Consider the following 22,181-nt stretch of genomic DNA (forward strand, 5'->3'; position numbering starts at 1 on the left):
AGTTGCTGATTAACATGTTTCTCCAAGATTTTAGAAAAGGCCGAGAGAAGGGAGTTGGGTCTATAGTTGGCAGGATCTGAAGAATTAGCCTTCGCCTTTTTTAACAGTGGAATGGCCTTTGCTTGTTTCCATTTAAAAGGAACCGTGGCAGATGAAAGGGAGGAATTCAATAGCTGGTTCATAGATGGATTTATGGCTTCCACTCCCAGGACTAGAATAGAAGCGGGCGGGGTCCAACGGAGAACCCGACTTAAGGCCTTTTAAGGCCCAAAGAGAATCTTCCAGGGAGATAGGGTCAAAGAGGTTTAAGGAACAGGTCACTGAGGGGGGGTATGCAATGGTAAGGTGTGCCCTGATCATTGCCCCCTTCTAAAACAGGACCTGAAGTAACATAGGTGGAGGGAGGCTGGCCTGGATAGAAACGATTTTTTCTTGTAAGATTGAGGCAAGCGTCTCGCACCATTCCTCAGAAGGCGGTAACTCAATGGAGCCCGCTTCGGGCGCGGAGAAAGATTTTACAATTTTAGAATTTTGGCCTCAAAGTAGTTTTTTTGGCTAGTTTAATCTCTGGTAGCATCTGAGCACTGATTTATTGTCCGTTTTGGCCACTGGACAGTAGTTCATCCTCCACACTCTCTCTTTCTGTTTACACACTAATGAAGATGCTTTCAGCGACTATGTGAACCATGGGCTAGGCACTTAAGATTGCTGCTGGTTAGTACTATTTGTGGGTTGGGGGTGATGACACCTCAGTGTATAAACACTTTATGTAATCGTTATAAGAAAAAGGCATTTAATCAAAAACAGTTCATACCTTATTTTATTTTATTTCTGTTTACAGCTTACTCCAACTGGAAGCATGTCTTTGATTAAATCTATGCAAGTAATAAAAAATCCAGTGAAAACGTGTGACAAAGTTTACTCTTTGATTCAAAGTTTAACTTCACAGATCAGACAACGAATGGAGGATCCAAAATCAGCAGGTACATTGAAACCTTTTTTGATAGTTTTACAGGTAAATTGCATGTCCTTGCCATGTGTAAATCTAATCTCTCTGTCCATGGTAAGAGTTTAGTACTTCTGTGAAGACGAGTCAAAGCGTAAAGTAGCATCACTCATGAATGTATTGTCTAATGGAGCCCTGCTATCAGAGCTGTTAACCAATAACAAAGCCTAGCGTCATTCAGTTTGAATGACAGGGCAGGGCTTGATGAGGGGCAGTGTCAGGTCAATCAATAAACTGTATGTTGATGCAAGGACACCCTGTTCATGGGGCAATATGACAGGATAGCTATACAATCCTGAGTTGTCCATGGAGCCTTGGATGCCAAGCGACCGAACAACTACCCAAGCACAGAAACCCATGCTGGTACCAACGGAAGGTAGGTTTTTAAAAAATCACTCTCATAAAACATTAACTTTAGTCAGAGTTTCACCTTGCCTTATTTGCTGTAAATCTGTTCAGTTGTTATTTAGAAATGTGTGTTCAAAAAGGTATTGGTGGTAATCAGAGGGTTTAAAGGGAAAAGTGTTTGGTATATATTTACTGTTAATTTTTATATCCGTTGATAATCTGGAATCCTTGGATCCTACAAGGATTATACATTTGAAAAAGAAAATATCTCACTGAAAAAGGAGATTTTTTTTACTCCTTTGTTCATTGTTTTACCTGTGTATCCTTAGAGGATTTAACGATCTGGACAATCTGATTGGCTGGAAGTAAGTGAAACATTTTGTTACGGCAGCCAATACAGGGCTCCAAGCACTGAAGCCAGTCTTAAGAACAAAAGCCACACAACAGTGCATATGGGCGTAAGCTGCCAAAGGTGTATGCAGGGAGTTCCCGGGAGGCAAATACTGCCCCGAATGAAACAAAATAATAAAGAATTCAATTGTTTTCTCTGCAGCTTGCCTACCTAGTTTCAAGTCACAGATCTGCAAATTCGTTTGAAGACCTGCAATTTTTGGGATAAACTCAATATCCTTGCTTTTTTTAGTTTTACAAGTCATGAAAACATGTTAAAACACTGAAGAAAACTCACAGTGCAACTATGCATGGCAAAGTTCATGTAGAGCCTTCACAGTTCACACCGCGTCTGGCTCATCATGTAGCTTGTGCCAGGCCTTTTACCCAGAGCTTGTAGTGCATATTCAAAGTCTGTGCACAACTGCTTACACAGTTTGTACCTCGTTTAGATTCACGTGCTTTGCATTATCCCTCCATCAGGTGTTTGGGGTTTTGAAATATTTTGAGTGTCTTAAAGTGTTTTCTTTTGTGCATCGATTATTGGCAACGTCTGTTTTGTGGAGTGTTAGCCCACACTGCCCTGTGTTAACTTCATCTTCAGGATTTTTTTCAAGCTTTGGGTTCAGAAGCAAAAAATATTGTTATAATATCAAGATTATATGTAGGAGAGGACGCACCTTTCCGAGAAGACGATACTGGAGGTATCCTTGAGAAGATCCGCTTGTCTTAGGAGCTTGAACTTAAGAGGGTCAGATAATATATGTTTAGCTTTTTAGTATGATTCTTACATGCCTTCGGGACCTTCACTATAGGGGACAAGTAACACACTTGTTTTAAGTTTTATCGAAGTGTCACAAAGCATTTGCTCAAACAGATGGTCACAAACTCTTTAATCTCTGCATACCAACTGACCATAAGTCAAATACCTACAAGGCCTGTCACTTTAAATCTAAAACTCTGAAAAAGAGAAACACAGCAGTTGATGCAGTAAATGATGGTCCAGGCAAAGGAGCAGAGTTTAGCCATATTCACCTGTCCAGTGGAGAGGACTCTGTCACCTTTGCGGGAACAGAGAAGCCACAAAGATAGATAATTTATGAGTTAAAGAAATTCTGATAGATTCTTCTAACAGCAGATTCCTTACATTTTGAATATTCCACAGGCATCAGACTGGATTCTGAAACATTTTAGCTGTACCTCTGTGTGCTGGTAGGTGGTGTCCTGTGGCTCCGACCCTATGCTATTCGCCCCAGAAGTGATGCACCGAACTGCATATAGGTGCCGTTTGCTGCAACAGTTCCTTTTTTCCATGCCATCAGACACGGATCCATAGAAAATGTCTCCTCCCAAGACTGCAGGGTTTAAATCTTTAGGCACTGTTTCAAGCAAATGTCTGTGACAGACCTCCATTAGGTGTGCTTGTGGTGCCTGGGCTTGGAACATTACTCCATAACCTACAGTGACTGAATCGTAAGGCGATTGTGGGAGCGTGATGTGGAGTGCTACATCGCCAAGTACTGAAAAACTACACAGTATGATTGGCCAAAGTGAAGGTCCTGATTCTGCTCTCGAAGTTGTTACCATGGCTGATCATCCTTACGGTCTAAGTCTTCTGGTGCGTTGAAGAAATATTATAAAAAGTCCAAGCAGAACTGTGCTCCTTCCCACCACTCTCGAAATACAGTAGCAGTCGTAAGAGTATCAACATCCGCTCATTTTCTCTCCTGAAGCGGTTCCTCATACCGGAGCATCCCAAATTTCTGAGGCTGTTGGCAAGGCCTCAGCAATTTGACAAATTCCATGAAGCCATGCTCTTTTGCACATTAATGGCTCCCTCCAGCACGCCTTCAGGCCCCAAAGAACTGTGAGAGCCTCCACCTGGGACTCTGCCATCGTGTCCTCCCTCTGCACTGTCTCCGTTGCCGACTTTGACCCTAGTGCCACGACTGACAGCTGACCATGGACCAGTTGCTGACACTGGATAACAAAGTGCACTCCATTATGCTTTCCAACTCCGAGTGGTACCTCTTTGACCTTGACTGAGGCTGCTCACTGATCCTCCTAGGCCACAGCCTTTGGGCAACCCTCTTTGCCTCTAGGTAGGGCTTAAGCTCTGCATATTTTATTTGGAATGTATTCGGACAATGATGCCTATAATGCTGGGGATACATTTTCACAACCATATACAATGCCAACTGGTACGAGGACCATCCGGGCGCCAGTGGTCTGCACACTTGTCCAGACACTAGGCAGATTTCGCCCCTGTACCCTGCCATGAAAGACAGCTCCACCTTCGCAATCTTCATGCAAAGTGCAGCCGAGGTTCTCAACCTTCAGTTTCCAACTATGAAGATAAAGGCTAAGGTTCTTAAGGAGGTTTTCAGCCTGGGCAAACAAATACTGAGCTGCTGCTTCTGTTTAATGAAGCCCTCACAGTCAGTCTTCTTTGGGTTTGGGCAAAGCCTGTGCCAGATGTCCAGTGAACAGGCAGATCGCACAGCCTCAATGTCCAGCCTTTTGCGATCTGGTCTTTTTGACCCCACACCCCCCAAGCCTGAGAGCCCAGTCATGCAGGCTTCAAAAAGCGAGATAAATCCTAATGCTTTCCCTACCACTTCTCCAGATAGGGAGTCAAAATGCATCCAAACCTTCAGGAAGTGCATGTTTTATTCTGAAAGTTTTGCACTGCGCTTTGTTAGCGTCAGCTGCCTCTCAGCGTGTAAAACTGCCGCCCTTAGGGATTTTGTTGCATAAGCCTTACCTGGTGTTCCTGAAAACGTGGCTATCCTGGATGACCGTTACGCAGGTAGATTTACCACCTGCTGTGGATTGGACACCACAGATTGCCTACACAGTTTGCCTAGCCATGGCAAGTGGTCCACAGGATGAGGTTTATGGGTTTATTTGGCACCATTCAGTCCATGTTAATGGACATGCCCTTAGATAGCTCTCACCTTTTTGGTGAGAAGGCAGATTCAGCCCTTGGGCGTTTTAAGGATAGCAGGGTCACGCATGCTCCTTTGGTCTAAGCACCCGCCACATCAGCTGGATTAACAGTCTTGCCCTATCCTTGGTTATAGTAGGGATATCCACTATTGCTATTAAATTCTCTGCAAATGTGGAAGCCGATAACTTCGGACAAGTGGGTCCTACAATTGTTCCTCGGGGTTACACCATTTCTTCTCACCCAACTGCACTTTCTTTCTACCATCCTCATAACAGCTGACGGAAGACCATTTGCTACTTTTGGAGCAGGAAGTGCAGGCTCTTGTGGCCAAAGGAGTCTTTGATAAGGTGGCAGCTTAAGAAGGTGGCTGTGGTTGTTGTTACTCATGCTACTTTCCGATGCAGGAGGAGGACTTGTATTAATTGTATTGTATTAAAATTTATGAAGTGCATAGCTGCCCCAGCAAAGGTTTGTCCCAGCGCTAGACGACATACAGAATGAGGGCTGCAGGAAAAGCAGAACCTAGATTAGAGGGAAAGGTACGTTTTAATAGCCTTATGAAAGATCAGATAGTTATCCAGACATCAGATGTGCGCCGGGATAGAATTCCAGAGCTTGGCCGCTAGGAGGCGAATGGACCGTCTACCTGAGGGCACCTGCCTCACCCGAGGAATGATTGGCAGGTGCTGGCCCATGGAACGAAGGTGGCGGGCAGGAATGTAGGTAGAAATCAGGTTTGCCAGGATACTCTGTGTAGAAGAATTCATCATTTTAAAAGCTGTACAGAGGTATTTAAACTCGATACGCCTAGCCACCGGAAACCAGTGGAGTCGGCGAATGGCGTTTGACGTGGAACACATTCTGGAAAGGCCCAAAAGAGTTCTGGCAGCCACATTTTGAACCCTCTGGAGACATAAGATTTCAGCCTTATTAGCCTCCAGGTACAAAGCATTGGCATGATGGTAGCCTGGATGATCACCTGACGGGTGGCAGTGTCAAAAAATCCTAATAGCGGGTTAAACCCCCCTCCCCCAGGAGACCAAAACAGGTGCCCACAACATTTCTGGTATGGACCTGAACAGTGAGGGCCAAATCTACCCATGCATCCAGATTTTTTCCACCTGTATAGGGGTGGGTGCACATCCCAAAGACGGTGGCCACCAACGTTCGCTCCACAGCTCAGGATCTTTCCCCACCAGCAAGATCTCAGATTTGCTGGCGTTGAGCTGGATACAGTTAGCAGACAACCACTCCGCAACAGCTGTGAGATTTATTTATTTATTTATAAAATTTCTAGAGCGCACAAATACCTTACGGTGTCTCGGCGCTGGAGTTCACTAAGATTGCAAAGGGTTCCTGCTAAATCTACTGGTTAAAAGGTAGATTTACCACCTGCTGCCTCCCTCCGGAACTGAAGAGCCTCCTGCGTGGATTCGTCCGGCATCTAAAGCTGCTCACAGATGTTCGGTTACAGCTAGGAGAGCAGACTCCATGCTGAGGTCAGGACGAAAACCAATCTGAGAGGCATCAAGCAAGATGTTTTTTTCCAGAAATTCTGCAGGATGGAGTTAGTATAGGCTTCAGTAATCTTGGACACCCACAGCAGGAGCGAGATGGGACGAAAGTTCTCTGGTTTGGTGGGGTCCTAGGAAGGTGTTTTTAGCAAAGGGATCACCCTGGTGTGTTTCCAAGCCCTCGGAACAGCTGCCCTAGACAGGGACATATTAATCAGCTGGCTGTAATAAGCAGAAGCAAGGATTTCAGAAGTTGATCAGGCTTAAGCGGATCTGTAGGAGAGCCCGATTTAATCCTGCTGCAGAGCCTGCGGAATTCCTCCTGAGAGATCGATGGAAAGACAGAGAGAGAATACAGGTAGTGGGAGGTCTCAGAGTAGAGTCTGAATTACCCAAAATAGGGGGGAATGTCTTGTAGATGCTTTCTACCTTCTCGATAAAGAAGGTGGCAAGATCCTCACACTGCTGATCAGATGTGATCAAGGGCGTTGTTGGTGATCCTCCGGTTTTAAGATCGTTGAGTATAGAAAAAATACTTTTAGCAGGATTGCCGCTGTTCCTGATTACTTTCCTTAAAGACAAGGGGGATCCTATAAGGTAACCAAGGACCTAGGGTATCAGTTTTAAGGAAAACAGTGGTCCTTGCTGTAGGAAAAAATTAAGCATAAACAATAAATATAGAATGGAATCAATTCTATATATTCTATCCAGTCGGATAGTATCCGAGAATTACAGTAATGGACAAAGAGTGACAAAGTGACAGTTTACATAAAAAAAAAACAAATACAAAAACAGTCAGGCGAAACAAAAAAAGTCGCTTGTTCTCAATTGTACATGGTAGGACAAGCATGATAAGTAGCAACAACCGTAACACATATTAATAAAATTGTTTGTGTGCACTGTGTTTTAAAGGTCGATGGCGTTTCGAACCCATTCATAGAATAACTGGGTTCATCATCGAAACAGTGATACTGTCAGCCTGAAGAAACAATTATAAACAACTTTACAAAAAACATAGAGTTTTGGGAAAAGGGGGAAAAGAGAGGGTCATAGATATCAAATGATGATCAGAACAGCTCATCAGTATGAGGGCGTTGACTGTGAGGGCAGAGAGTTTGCAGAACACTGGGTCCAACAAATGGCCTGGAGAATAGTGGTGCCAGTGACCAGTTGAAGCAAATGACAAGCAGCAAGATCAGCTAGAAAACGGCCCGTTTCGACATCTAGAGAGCTCTCCAAGTGCAGATTCAGGTCACCAAGAACACTAAAATTAGCGGATCTCATGGCCAGAGCGTTAACTGCAGCAGCAAGTGCTGCCCTAAACTCTTTGGATGGTCCAGGCGGGCGATACACCAATATCCCAGACAAAGTGTAGTTGGCGTTAAAGGAAATGCCAAAACGTGCGCACTCACACCCAGCCAAGTCCATTTTAACGAAGGTACTGGTGTAGCAGGATTTAAAAGTAACTGCACTGCCGCCTCTCTTTTCTCTATCGAGGGTCAGAATACTAAAGCCTTGAGGAAGTGCCAGACCTGGTTCAGCCACCATGTCAGATAAAAGCCAAGTCTCAGTGAAAAAAAGAGCGTCCGGAGATTCACCCTGCAGAAGATCATACACATCACAAAGTGCTTTGCTAAGGAACGGCAGTTGAGACTTTAAAGTTTAATGGGCTCTCAATAGAGATGACGAAGACACACCTCACTGTTTTATAGACGCTCCCCTTCATAAAAGCCATTCTGTACATGGTGCATTTTTGTGCATTCACCCTGGAGCAGAGAGTCCAGGACATTCGGGCTAGGATGCTGATGTTTTAACCTCTGTCTTGGATTTCAGTGGAGATAACTGAGACTGCTGGGACCTAAGGCCTTTTGCATCCTGTTGGGCAAGCACGCCTTATGGCATATGCAGGCCATGCAGTCCAATCTGAAGTTCCAGTGGGCACAGCATCATGGAGACTTCTCAGACCTCTTCCAGATTTCAGAGGCAATTGTAACAGTCATGCAGTGGTAGATGCTGAACTGCGATTGGGTCAGTGGCAGACCCCTCCCCTAGACGTCCCAAGGGTAACAGTGGTGACCGATGTACCGCTTCTGGTTTGGAGCATCACTTGGGAGATGTGAAGATCCAGATCATCTGGTCTCTGGCTGACTCCCAGCTCATCATCAACATGATGGAGTTGTGGGCCATCTGCTTGATTTTGAAGTCCTTTCTGCCGTGCATCGGAGGCTGGTGCAGGTTCTCACTGACAACATCACTGTCATGTGGTATTGTAACAAACAGGGTAAGGTGGGTTTGTGGACCTTGTGCCATAAGGCACTGCGCCTCTGAACATTTTTGGAAGACAAGGGGATTTTCCTGGTGGTTCACCACCTGTCAATCTTTAAACTCCAGAACAGATAAACTCAGGTGCTGATGCCTAGCAGATCATGAGTGGCAGTTACATTGAAAGCTGTGTAAGGTCTCTTCCTTGAATGGGGAGAACCTTGACTTTATCTTTTTGCCACCACTGAGAATGCAAAGTGTTAGCACTTCTGCGTATCCGACTTTGTAAGGCACCTTTCTCTCTCGCTCTCTCTCCCTCCCTCCCTCTCCCTCCCTCTATCTCCTTCTTTCTCCCTCTCCCTGAGATACATTCCACCTAGAGTGGAACCCTAGACTCCTATACGCCTTTCCTTTAATACCTTTTCTAAATAAGATCAGGAACAAACTTGTCCAAGTCATCCTTCTGGCACCGTATTGGCACAGAGACTGTGGTATCCAGAACTCCTGGGCATGAGCACCTGTCCACTGATCAGGCTCCTGCCATGGGAGGCTCTTTTGTTGCAGCGGCAAGGCAGGGTTCTGCTCCTGGCTCTATATAAACTTTTCTGTGACAACTGACTGCATTCGACCTCCCTGCTGAGATTGTAGCTGTCATCTTGGTAGCCAGGCTTCCCTCTGCAAAATCTTTATGAGCCATGCCGAAGGGACTCGTTTGTGATTTTGTGCAGTACTTGATCGATTGATCCACTTCAACCCAAGCTATGCAAAGTGTTGGTTTTTGTGTTGTTCCTAGCCCAGCATGGCCTTGCTTTGGGCACAGTCAAGTAATACCTGACGGCTCTTTCGGCCTTTTTGAAATTGATGGATCAGCCCTCTTTGTTTAAATCACCAGTTGTGATGCATTTCTTGAAAGGCTTGTGGCATTTGTTTCCACCCTCTCCCTTTATCATGCTCCAGTGTCATATTAACTTGGTCTTCACCTTCCTAATGTGTACTTGTTAGATCTGGCATCTTTTGCCTTGGTTTTCCCTGTCTTTTTGCCTCTGACCTCTTGCTTTTGACTGTGTGCTACTTTTTGTTTTTGCTGGCTTTAGGAATCTGGGCACTTCACCAATGCTGACCAGTGCTAAAGGGCAAGTGTTCAATGTCTAAAATGTAATGGCATTTGGTTTCTCCATAATTGGCATATTTGATTTGCTAAGTAATTCCCTATTACAGTGCACCAGGCTTGCCCAAGGCCTGTAAATCAAAGGCTCCTAGTGGGCCTACAGCACTGATTGTGCCACCCACACGAGTAGCCTTTCAAACATGTCTCTGACCTGCCACTGCAATGTGGGTGCATTTTTAATCTGCCATTTCGACCTGGCAAGTGCACCCACTTGCCATACCCAAACCTTCCCTTTTATTGCATGTAAGGCACCTGTAAGGTAGGCCCAAGGTACCCCGATGGGCCTGGTGTAGTGTACTTAAAAGGTAGGACATGTACTGTAGTGAAATACTGCTAATTTAGTTTTTCAGGACTGCAAGGCCTACCTTTCCCATAGGTTAGCATTGGAGCTGCCTTGTAACATCTGACAAGTGTATCTTCCATTTTGGAGCTGTTAGAAAATTGAAGTTTGGGGGTCTCTGGCGAACAACTAAAAAAGACAACTTTTGGTGAAGTTGTTTTTCAAATTGTAGGTCTGAAAAAGCCACTTTTCAAAAGTTGGCATTTTCTTAATTCAACCATTCTGTGCCTTCCTGTCTCTGAATACACATTTGGGTTAGGTTGACAGTTGGGCTGTTTGTGCATTCACACTGGAGAGTCACACAAAGGGAACTGAGGTGTGTCCTGCATATCCTGATGGCCCATCAGGAGGTTGATGGGTCTTCCTGGGCTAGAGTGGTGGGAGGAGTTGATATTGACACCCAAATAGGGCTGTGCCTATCCTCACACAAAGAAGTCTCCACCACCTGTATTGTGTCTGGAGCCAGGGCAAGGAAAGGCAGGGTCTTCTGCACCAGAAATACTGTCCTTCGTAGTTTGCCTACTCCAAAAGCTAAAATGGATAGAAGTACTGTACCTATGACCCCATATACTCGAAACACCTCTGGTTAAGGACATGCTGCCAGGAAGAAGAGCTGAATAGCTATCAGGAGGGACTGCCTGTTTGCGGTTTGCTTTGCTGTGTTGGCCAGCTGCTTCTGTCATGGGAGTGAAAGAACTGGACTTAGCTTTCTACATCCTGCTTCCAAGGTTCTCCAAGGACTTGAGTTGAGCTTGCCTCCTGTTACGAAGTTTCATGGTCATCTAAGACTACATCTACTAGTTACTGGGCTATTCTGCTGAGATTCCTGTCTTGCCATGTGGTGCCAAATCCAGTTCCGTTGCCCTTGAGAGTGAGTTCTGGTGTTCTCAAGAAGAAAATCCATACATAGACCCCTAACGTCATTCTGTACAGACACATCGCTGCAAATAGCTCATTGCCGCTGACTGCCCAGGAGTGTGGTTCCCGGTTGACCCATCGACCATGGCTTACAACACAGGCCCCATCTTTCCGTCTCAGAGCATCAGAAGAACCACCGCCGTGTGAGTTTCGAGCTCCGCATCACCGAAGTCTGCGACACACTGCTTTGACGTGCCTGTTTCATCGCTGTGGAATCGACACATTGCGACTTGACTTGCAACACGTTGTCCCTGGGTGCCAATTTCTTCCTCGACACTGCACTGCAGTAAGGAATTGACGCATTGTGTCCTCAATGAACGCAGTAAGGAACTAGCACAGCACTTTCTCCACTTAACTGTAAAGAACCTATGTGTAGGAAGGTGGATACCTGACTATGGTTACCCCAGATTTTTTGCCTTGTGTTTAGCTGGTTTTCGACTTAGTTGGCCTGGGATCATGCTAATCAAGGCCCCAGGCTATCTGCTCTCTCTTTAAATAGACTCCAGGTACTATAGGTACATCACCAATTTGGTACTGGACACCTTATCAGCCCCTGTACAGTGCACTATAGGTGCCCAGGGCATAGGTGCATCCAAGGCCACCAGGGGCTGCAGCATATCTTTTGCCACCCCTGGCTGGTAATTAAATCTACACAACTGGCTGTTCACACAGCTGGGGCAAGTGGTGTACTCACCCCTTGCTTAATATAGTATACCTATGTCTAAACCTATATCTGGACACATAGACACCTATAAGTCACTCCTATGCCATGCCTTTACAATCCTGGAGGTAGAGTGCTTGGTTTTATGTGAGATGGGGCTCTATTATGCGCTGAGCCTGTCTGCAGTGTTGGAACCATTTCCTTAATGCTGTTCCAGTGATACTGCCATACCATATACTCGTAAGTGCATTATAATCCTCGCGGTTAATGCTAACTTTGGTTTGGCTTTATCAAAACATGTCGTGTTTGGTGTCATACACTTTGGAATACTACCCCCTCGCCAGTTCTGGCGACGGGGGTAGCATTCCACCCTTCTAGAGGGAGAAGACATGTTACTTTACTTAAAACGCGGTTAATCCTAACCAGAGCCCCAGCATCACAAAATGGATGCTGCTGCCCCGACACAAGTCTGACCTCCTGCTGCTGACCGAAACTTGGCAGGGGAGGCCTGGACAAAGGGTTTCCTGTCACAGGGAGGTGCTATACCACCCCAGACAGGAGATAGTGGATTGGAGCAGGGAGGATTGAAAGAAACTAGACACTGCCTGGGGCGCACAAGGTGTCCCAGGCAAAATCCAGTCAAACCGGTTCTGGGGCACTCCAGCCCCAGTCCTGGCGCGAAACTGGACAAAGGGAAAGGGGTGTAACCAACCCTTCCTGGGTCCCACCCATACGAGGGACCTAGCATGTAATCCAGCCCCTTGATTTGGAATAAAGGTAGGAGCTGTGCTGATGCACATCAGATTATCCTGACTGAAACTTATGAAACGAAACTCTGGACCCTTCGACATCCCACTCGACGTGGAAGACTGAAGAATCTCCCTTGTGGTCAAAGAGTGACCACCCTGTGCAAACAGGCACCATCCAGCACCTCGACGTTTGCTTTGTTGCAGTTCCCACCGGAACTCGAGCGTCAGAGATCAACAAGACCCAGCATGCCTGCCTTCTAACAGCCCGATCCACAGTCCCTGCAGAGCTGAGACCCGTGGAGGCGACCTGAAGCGTGGGGCCGGCCATCTTGGAAAAACTACGAAGCGCTGACCGTGCAGCATCCGAGGCCCCCTCGAAGCTGTGCATTGGAGTTTGAGAAGCTCCAGCCCCGAGCAGCTTTTGCACCGAAGCTCACCCCTCCACACTCCTCGAGTGCTGCGTGGGGCCCTTTTGCATTTTCCTGCTCGACACGTTGGTCCGGTCGCTTGCCCGTTGGCTAGTGGTCCCAGTACCGACGAACCTTTGAATTTGCTCTTCTAGTCTGGTTGCTCCAGACTGGCCCTCGCTCCCCTGAAAAGGAGCATCCGCTCAGACCTTGCTGGTCCGAGTAAGAAGCGATCTTCGAATCCTGCGTGGGTTGCATTTGCCAAGGCCTGTTGACTCCGATCTTGAAGTCGACACCGCCGACAGCGAGAGCCTTCGTGGGACAGCTCGTGATTAACTCCAGGACATCCTCAGTGCCCCAGAGACCACGTGGCAGCGGAGACAAGCTTCACGACAAGCACCTGATTGCGCCCGACACACCGGACACTTCTCTTCTGGACGCCTGCAGCATCTTCATCTCCAGGCACCCTAGATCTTCGTGACGAAACCCGACACATCTTTCCACCTGTGCACCCGCTTCCTGTGGGTGAGGTAACTCTTGAACGCCGGTGCTCCTGTAGTGGTTTACACCTCTAGTGTCTAAGTCTAAAGTTTTGTCCTTCTAGTCCAGTCGGAAGACCCTTAAAACTGTAACTTGATAACTTTTACGCACCATTGACTTTGCATTGGTACATGCGTGTGCTTTCAGCACTGCACCCGAATCCCGCGGGCTACTCCCGTCCTAACTGCTGGTAGTCCAGTGTAGTCCCAGCGATTCCCAAGGCCTTAGGCCTTACCCCTGATCGATTAGTGATACTTATACCACTTTTTTGATATATGGTTTGAGTGGCCACCGGCCTCATCCATAATTGTGCAACTTGTATATGTTATACTGTGCTTTTGTTTAAACGCTTGTGCTTCATTACTCATAAAGAGTATTGGGGATTATTCTGAGAATAAATACATATATATATATATTTTTTTTTTAAAACCTTTATTGTACAGAAAGTGCTCACAAATACGGGCCTACAACCCAGCGGGCTGGCCACCACATATCAAAAGCAGAATTAGCAGTACAAAAGCACCCACAGGATACGACAACACGAACACAGAAGATATAGGCCGAAAGCCATAGAGCAACCAGCATGGACAGGATACGTGAAGGTTGATTTTCTATTATGGGAACGGGAAGTACAGGCTCATGACGGGCAGTAAGTCAAGCAAAAAGGGGGGGGCCATGGTGAGCCGCGAACAAGCGATCACAAAGAGCACAGGATAAATCCGACAAGAACTAAACATATTGGGAAAAACAATTCCAACGGAAGCACCACTAGGAGAGGCAATGGGGCTCGCCGTCCAGCGCCCACCCACCACAGCTACAACCCAACTTAACAAACAGACACAAAAAAGGCCCATCGTATAAATCAATACGAAACACACCCCAATAAAAGGAGAGAGATCCCTCACGAAAGAGGGAGGGGAAGGAAAAAGAAAAAGGAAGGGACTCCTCCTCAAACACGTGTCCCCCGGTGAAAGAAACAGGAAAACATCAGCCGGCACACAGCATCCATTAGAATCAGCGACAGGAACACACAGTGAGCCGTAGTCACAATAAGACCGGGAGGCCAGTACAACCGAAACACCCCAGGGGAACACATGACAAGAGGGAGTCCTGAAAAAGAGAAGACTAAGAGCCATAGAACAAAATAAGGGGGAAAAAAGGGGGGGGGAAAAGACCCCCCAAAGTGACAGCCCCCCCCACCCACCCCGCAAGCCCACCCTGCACCCCTGCAGAAGGCTATGGCCTACCCCCCGGCAGCGTGCCTGTCGCCCTAATCAGAACCCGAAATATAGAAGAACAAAGGCAAGACGGAAACATAGGACAAAAAAGAGGGGGGGAAAGGGAGAAAGGAAAAGAAAACGCACGGGAGAGGGCCATAGAACAGGATCATCAGCACCCACCCACCCGCCTGAGGAAAGGGAAAAGCCCTCGGGAAGTCAAAGAAATATAAGGATACACTCCAGGAGCACCACAAAGTCACACAAAGTCATATCGTTACATGCCGATCATCCAACCATTACAAGACTACCGTACACAGAGCAGGTCGTCTCAGCCCTGTCCTTGTTTGTCCAAAGTTGTAGTCGTCCGATTCACCAAGAACCAGACCGCAAGGAACAGAAGGCAAAGAACAGGGAGATCAAACGGCAGTCCAGAGAAGATACGTGGAGCAGAACCCGGATGATCCGGAAAAGTCAGAGAACATCGCAAGCTATGCAGGCACAGTTTCAGGGACAGTTCGAGGAAGGCCGACCCAGCGGGGCCGGCACAGGAGCCAGGGTCGGTCAGTCGAGGCGAAGGGAGGCAAAAAAAATCACCGAGTCCAGTCCGGACGGGACCCGGCCCCCGGAACAGCGGCGCAGGAGATAGCGCAGGACGAGGAAGGGCAGCGGAACTCCGCACAGCCACAGATGCGGCCTTCGCCGGGCCCCCGCTTCCCAGGATAGTTCCAGCCGCACCCTGCAACGGCGACGAAGCCGCACCCAGTTTAGGGGGCCCAAACGGCCCGAAGAGAGGATCCACCTCCAGGATGACGACGGGTGCGGCCACCGAAGCTCGCCAGGAGTGTAGGGCGTCCAGGATGCTCTTAAGTGTAGGAAAACCTTTACAGTATCCGGCACCCGGGCCATGTGGCGGGCCTCCAGCGCTCGTCCAGGCCCGGCTAAGACATTCAGGGTCGGCCGCCATCTTGGAAGCCCGGCGGGGCCGCGGCGTCCGCCAACCCCCGTCCGGGCAGCAGCGAGGCAAATGAAGACCAGCCGACCGGCAGCAGGGCACCTCCAGAGCAGAAAGGGGGGCCACCAGAAGAAGGGGGATCGCCGGCTCCCCGGTGCCGCCGGCCCCGTTCTCCGAGTCCGGGCGGAGGGAATCAAAATGGCCGGACCGGAGAACAAAGGGGGAGCAAGCCGAATGTACGGTCAGCCCCGTCAACGAAAGGCAGCGCCTCCACCCACGGCCACCGGTCCGCCGGAGCCGGCCAGCAAATCACAGCCGGCCTACACGCACAACGGCCCCCACGACCACGGCCACTGCTCCATCAAGGGCCGATCATCGCGCTCCGCCCCGTCCGGGCGCCGCCGAGAGGATCCAAGCCAGCCCGCTCCGGAGGCCCCGAAGCGAGCGGGAGCGCATTCAGGATCCACGGCACCCAGGGACAACCGGAACAACAGGTGAGTGCCTGCAAGGTATCTGCACGCTACAGCATAGCAAAGAGGACTTCCCGGGGCAGGATAACAGCAGGATATATGATAAAAACAGGCAGGCGAACGGAGCCGAGCTAAAACGCGGCCATCTCGGACGCGAGCTTGGCTCCTCCTCCAATACATATATTTTTATAATACATAACTTGTGTGGTGTCCTTTCATTTGATATTACAGGATTGCATATGGTAAAACAGCTGGCTTCACATGTCCTCTTGAGTTAAGCCTTTAGTCTGCTTAGTCTAGGATAGCTTGTCTTTAAGGTTGACTTACAACCACCACCATAAGGTATTGTTTGGACTGATATAAGGTGCCCCCAGAATTGGAGACATCATACATCAGGCCAACTTCTCACACTATGCATCACCTCCCCTGTGGCAGTAAGAAACCGACTCATCACCTGCTTATTTGATGCTTCTCCTCCCCTGCGCCTCGCATCATCCTTGATTTTTGACGCATCCAAGGTAGTTTGACCTGATCGAGGGCATCCATTGATGGGACGTGGACGAGCCGGTAACCTAAATGGCTGCCTAACATCGAAACTCCTGAGCCACCGACTGTCCAGAGACCACCCGCCGTCTCCCCAGCTGCTGCCTCAGGCTGCAGAGCACAGGAGGAGAAATCACGGGAGAGCGATTCCAAAATGAGCCGTTTGCGATCCTGATTGCCCGAAGATACATGAAGCTGCGGCCTGTGCTCTCTTGGGCCTGACACGGCCTTCGGAGGCCCGAGACGACAGGGGTCTCGGGTGAGCCTGAGGGCGTGGCCTGGGGAGTGCGGATCAGCAGAGAATGCCACACCTAGCCACCTAGGCTTAAACGAATCAAGACTCCAGCCTACCTGATGGAGGACAGCATTGTGCGCAAGGTGGGGGGAGGCATCCAGAATCGCACCTCTGAACGATTGGCTCGGCTGATGGACCGTCCGCGTAGCATGCCAGCTGCTCTCACACAACGCTGAGTCCATCGACTGCCAGCAGACTCGACGTTGGTGAAGAATCAGTATAGATGTGCACTATATATGCCAATGTGCCACATATGCTGGATGCCCCCGCCCCTCCCTCCAAGTTGGCGCTTATTAGCAACAGGTGCTCCTCCCTCCCTGGGATGCTAAACACCATGCATACATGCCAGGCTCCTGCATAACTGGCCATATATTCACTGCTGAAGGGAGCTGCCATTATGGTTGAAGGCTGCTGTACCTAAATAACAAAAGCAAGCTGCAAGACCCGCAAGCGGCCAAGTCTCACTGCACCACATGTGCTGTCAGGGGCTGCGCGACACAATGGGGCGAACAGATCTGAAGCACCGTCAACTATCCTTCGATGCTGCGAAGACTCCTAGACGCGATGAGGTTCTATGGCCCACAAGAGGCTGAGGCCCCTCCGCTGACTGGCACCGTGCCATTATGATGGAGTTACGGCTTGCTTCCAAGCCATCGACGCTTGGCTAGACACCCTCACCAACCAATTGGATGACATTCATGGGCGCCTTGAAAACCACGAAGCCCGAATTGGAGAGGTCGAACAGCGGGTGTCGATCTTGGAAGATTCGCAACCCACCATTCACAAGAAGCTAGAGAGGGCTGAACGTTTGCTCCAAAAAGTAGCTGCCAAGGCTGAAGATTTGGAGGCGCGCTCGCGCCGCAATGACATCCGCATTGCTATAGTTGCCGAAACTGCGAATACTGGTCCCATGGCTAAGTTTGTTGAAACGGTCCTGACAGACATCTTTGGATGGGAGGCCTTTTCCAATACTTTTGCTGTGGAGACAGCGCATTGGACATTAGGGCCACGCCTGGTGCCAGGTGCACCTCCAAGATTAATAGTAGCAAGGCTCCTTAACTATAAGGATCGAGATGCAGCTTTGCGACTACCCTGAGAGCTGGGTTCGCTTACATATCAAGGGACAGGCCTGGCTCTCTTTCCGGACTTCACACCAATGGTGCAAGAAGCGCGATGCAAATATGCAGACATCAAACATACCCTGCAAATATCAGGTATGCTATGCTCTACCAGGCATGAATTTGCATCCAGATCGACAGCAAATCACGAATTTTCGACACCCTTGACGATGCTGCGAAGTTCTGCAAGCAGCATCAGAACACTAAGAAAAGCCACACGCACGGAGAAGAAGAGGAGTCTAGGTCATAACAACGATTTGTAGTGTAGTTCCTATATTCCCAATAGGCTCTGCGCATTGGAATAATATAAACAGCAGTGTAGACGTAGGACTGAGGTCGACTAGGTCTCTACTGACTATATTAGACTTAATTAGTTTTGCCAGCTAGCTCAGAGGTCACTAGAAACTTTCTCGAATAAACAAAGAGGAGTTTAACTTCCCTGGATAGACAAGAAGGGATTAGCTTCTGACAACCATATAACATGACATCTTTGCTCCCTCAGAATAAGAGTGTATCTCTAGAGTCGTGTGAAAACATTAGACAGTTATTTCACTCAGTCAAGTGTGCATACTTAGTTTCACCAGAGTGCAGAGAAAAGAGAGACGGGCGTTTTCAATAAAAGGTGTTATTTATTGAGCAGTCTTCTTTCTCATGCAAGAGAAATGAATTGCCACAATTGCAATACTTAGAGTAAAGTAAAGTGCGTACAGTAAAAGGAGTACTATGAAATAATACTGTAAAAGCATTGATATGGTTTCTTAGCCATATGTTACTTTAAAATAGATAAAATATATACATACACATATACATTGGCTAACGTACTCAACTGGTGCTTCTAAATACGCCTACCCCGGTGTACCTGACCTAAGCCTAATACGTGAGAAGGAGTAAGTAAGTAGCATTTTAAGTTAAGTTGGTTTTGCCAAGGAATCTGAATCAAGAATTCTCTTTAAGGGTTTAGTCAGCTCCGTACCTGGGTAATAGAAAGCAGGAGGTCTGGTATCTCTCTCTCTCAGGACTCGATATCCCAGTAACCCGCGAGGGTATCTGGAAACAACGGAGCTGGATTTCTCGGCAGGAGAAAAGACAGCGTCTCTCTCAGTGCGTCAAAGGGAGGGGCGGCGTCCGTGGGCTCTCGCATCAGCTGGGCTCTCGGGCAAGTAGATAGCCGCTCTGCTCCAAAACCACTGTGTGTTTGCTTAAGGCAACGTTGGTATATTTATACCTGAAAGGTGCCGGGTTTGACGTAAGGTTGGACATAAGACGTCAATAAAGATGTCACTAAGAACTGGTCGTTCTTACAGTGCTCACAGGAGTTCTAGGACGAAATCAAAACATAAGCAATGGGGAATTCCCAGGTTGCTGGAGGTTTGGTTTGTTTACAGAACTCGTTGTACTTTCTAGGAGCCTGGGGAAGTAGCCTTGCTTAATTTGGACAGCATGGGCTATGACTAAATATGGATATGATTCTTATGCCTTTATAAGGATATTATTTATTATAACCACATAAGGGCATGAATCAGGAATATTGAATTAGGGTCCTAGATAGAATTACAACAGATTAGTCGCCCTTAAACTCTGTACCGATGGGCTCCTTCTAGGCCCACCGGCCCACGGACAGGTACTGTGCCTAGCCGACTTAGTCGAATCAATTGATAAAGGACATACTTCCATGAGTTATAAACACAAAACAATTATCGAATGGTGGCAAACTTTGCTATCTACGCAACTGATATGTACAAGGCATTATATAAACTCATTTATCATATTTTACTTTAAATGGCGGCTCTTTTGGAGTGTTGCCTACCCCACTTGGAAAGTTTTTCCTATTGTTTAATGTTCTTAGGGATATTAATGGAATTCACCGGGTGCCCTTTTGCATGTGTCCAATGTAGGTGGGGGGTTATGGGAAATGTTTTTTTAGAACCTGTTATTCTATTTAGATTACAATGCAGAGTAATGCTTCTACGGTTAAATGGTTGCACGTACGTCATACATTTGCAATGCGTTACAGGACAAGAACACCCCAACATCATGCCCCCTCCAACTATGCAGGTTTGTACTTAAGGTGTCTATCCTGGAATGTTACAGGGCTCTCAAACCCCAGGAAAGGACGCCATGTCTTAGCTTACATGGCCAGGCCGGCCATCCAAATAGCTTTCTTACATGAGACACACTATGTACCACTCCCCATGCATCGATTCACATTGACCTGTGGCACTAACCGTTTTTTCGCTAACTACAGCACACGCTCCCGGGTCGTATGTATTCTAATTTACCGATCACTCCCTTTTCAGGCGAAAGAAGTAGTGGTGGATGAGGAAGGCAGGTACATCCTGGTGGTGGGTACGCTGGACAATGAACCACTTTTGCTGATCGACATTCATGCCCCGAATGTAGATTCTACAGACTTCTTCCCCAAAGTTGCCACACACATTGTGTGACTAGATGCTGAGAATATTCTAATGGGTCAAGACTTCAATCTAACCCTAGACCCCAAAGCGGACACAACAGGGCTGGGATGCACCACTAAATCGCATGCTGTGCAAGATCTCTGCTCATTGCTATTCTCCTCACTACTAACAGATCCCTGGAGAGCTCACCACCCCACTGGTTGCGACTACTCCTTTTACTCAGCTCCACACGGTTCATGGTCACGAATAGACCATTGGTACCTTACTCCCCGGCTTTTACTAATGGCCCAGTCTATTGATTACCTGCCCTGCACACTATCGGAACAATCCCCCGTCCTCCTCACAATGGAATTGCCCACTATCTCGCGGCCATGCTCCTTCTGGAGATTCCCAGCTAAGATATTACTAGACAGGGAGGTTGGAGAGGGCATCCAAGAATATTTTCAACTAAATGAAGGTACGGTGGAACTGCTGTCCACACTGTGGGACGCTTTTAAAGCTTCAATTAGAGAGGTGTGCATATCCAAGCAAGCAGGAGTGCTGTGTTCAATATGGAGAGAGCTAGGGTTGGTGGAGGGAAACTCCTATGGATGCAGCCGCCCGGGCGACTGATTCTGCACCCCCCCCCCCCCCCCCTCCCGCTCCCCAATCACTGCATGACCGAGTGGCACTGTTGACAGAATTCGCTGACCTCGTGGCCTGCAAAGTAAAATATCTAGGCAAATATGCCAGGGCCCGTGCATACGGCGAAGGTGAGAGGCCCGTAGAACATTCGCTAGACTACTCCACCCACAGCACCAATCAGCATATATCACACAGCTAGATGTTGAAAACGATGTAACACTCCCAAAGAAAATCTCAACCCCCTACTGCGCGAGGTCACCAAATTTGGTGGCTTCGCAGGTATCCAAATAAACTGGTCAAAATCGGCTCTGTTTCCGCTGACAGACATTACCACGCCTTTCCCCCTAGACTACCCTCTCGTGTGGGAAGCAGAGGAAATCAAATATTTAGGCATCAATGTAACCAGAAGCCGTGATACTCTTATCAGAGCGAATTATGGCACAGTCTTAGATAAGATAACGGACAGAGTCACCAAATGGATCCACCTCCCACTATCAATGGTGGGACGTGTCTCCCTGATTAAAATGGTAGTATTACCTAAACTACTGTATCTATTCACCAACATCCCATACAATCCAGGCCCCCACATTTTCCGTGCACTCACTTCACAAATGTCACGGCTGATATGGGGTGGTAAACAGCCTAGAATCTGCATGAGCACATTGATGCTTCCATACCACAAAGGCGGACTGGAAGTCCCTAATTTTAGGAGATACTACGACTGTGCGCAGGCTCACTTTGCTGTGTACTGGCTACACCCCCCCCCCTTTATGGCTCATCTGGCGGTAGAAGATGGCTATATGAGACCTATGCAACCTGTGGGGTACATGTACACTGACTCCAAGATTGTAGACCGGGATCCCAGCACGGTGGACTGCACAGTTCTGGCCTGGAGACTTCTCGCGGTTGCCATGAATACACCGTTCCTGTACTCGCCGCTGATGTCCCTTGCTCATGACCCTAGACTCCGAGTTGCCTGCGAGGAAATAGGCCGTAAACTGCTTACTAAGCTGGCACTACACACGTGGGGTGATCTGTACTTACAAGGCACCTTCCGAACATCTGCACAATTTTTTGGCGAGTACTCCCCAACTGTCATGGATACCTTCCTCTACGTGCGTTTGAGGCAGAATGTAAAAGCTGTCACCCCCACCTTTCCAGATGAACCGGAGACGGTACAACCCCTTCACTCCCTGCTTCAACCTGAGGCACCGAAACATGTAGTCTCGCTGCTCTATAAACACATACAGGCAGCTTCGGCCACACCAGACCTCAGGGCGCGGCGTGATTGG

General features: G+C 48.1%; 1 protein-coding gene across 5 annotated transcripts in view; it reads left to right on the plus strand.

Moving 5' to 3' along the window:
• Positions 1-22,181, plus strand: part of PPIP5K2 (diphosphoinositol pentakisphosphate kinase 2) — a 1,596,028-nt gene that overhangs the window by 761,925 nt on the left and 811,922 nt on the right. For all 5 annotated transcript variants that reach the window (XM_078675453.1, XM_078675448.1, XM_078675449.1 and 2 more), the window contains exon 18: positions 842-983. In XM_078675453.1, the coding sequence (XP_078531579.1) occupies positions 842-983 (142 nt within the window). The remainder of the gene's footprint in view (positions 1-841; positions 984-22,181) is intronic.

This window comes from Lissotriton helveticus, chromosome 2_1 (genome assembly GCF_964261635.1).
Source record: "Lissotriton helveticus chromosome 2_1, aLisHel1.1, whole genome shotgun sequence".
Lineage (NCBI taxonomy): Eukaryota > Metazoa > Chordata > Amphibia > Caudata > Salamandridae > Lissotriton > Lissotriton helveticus.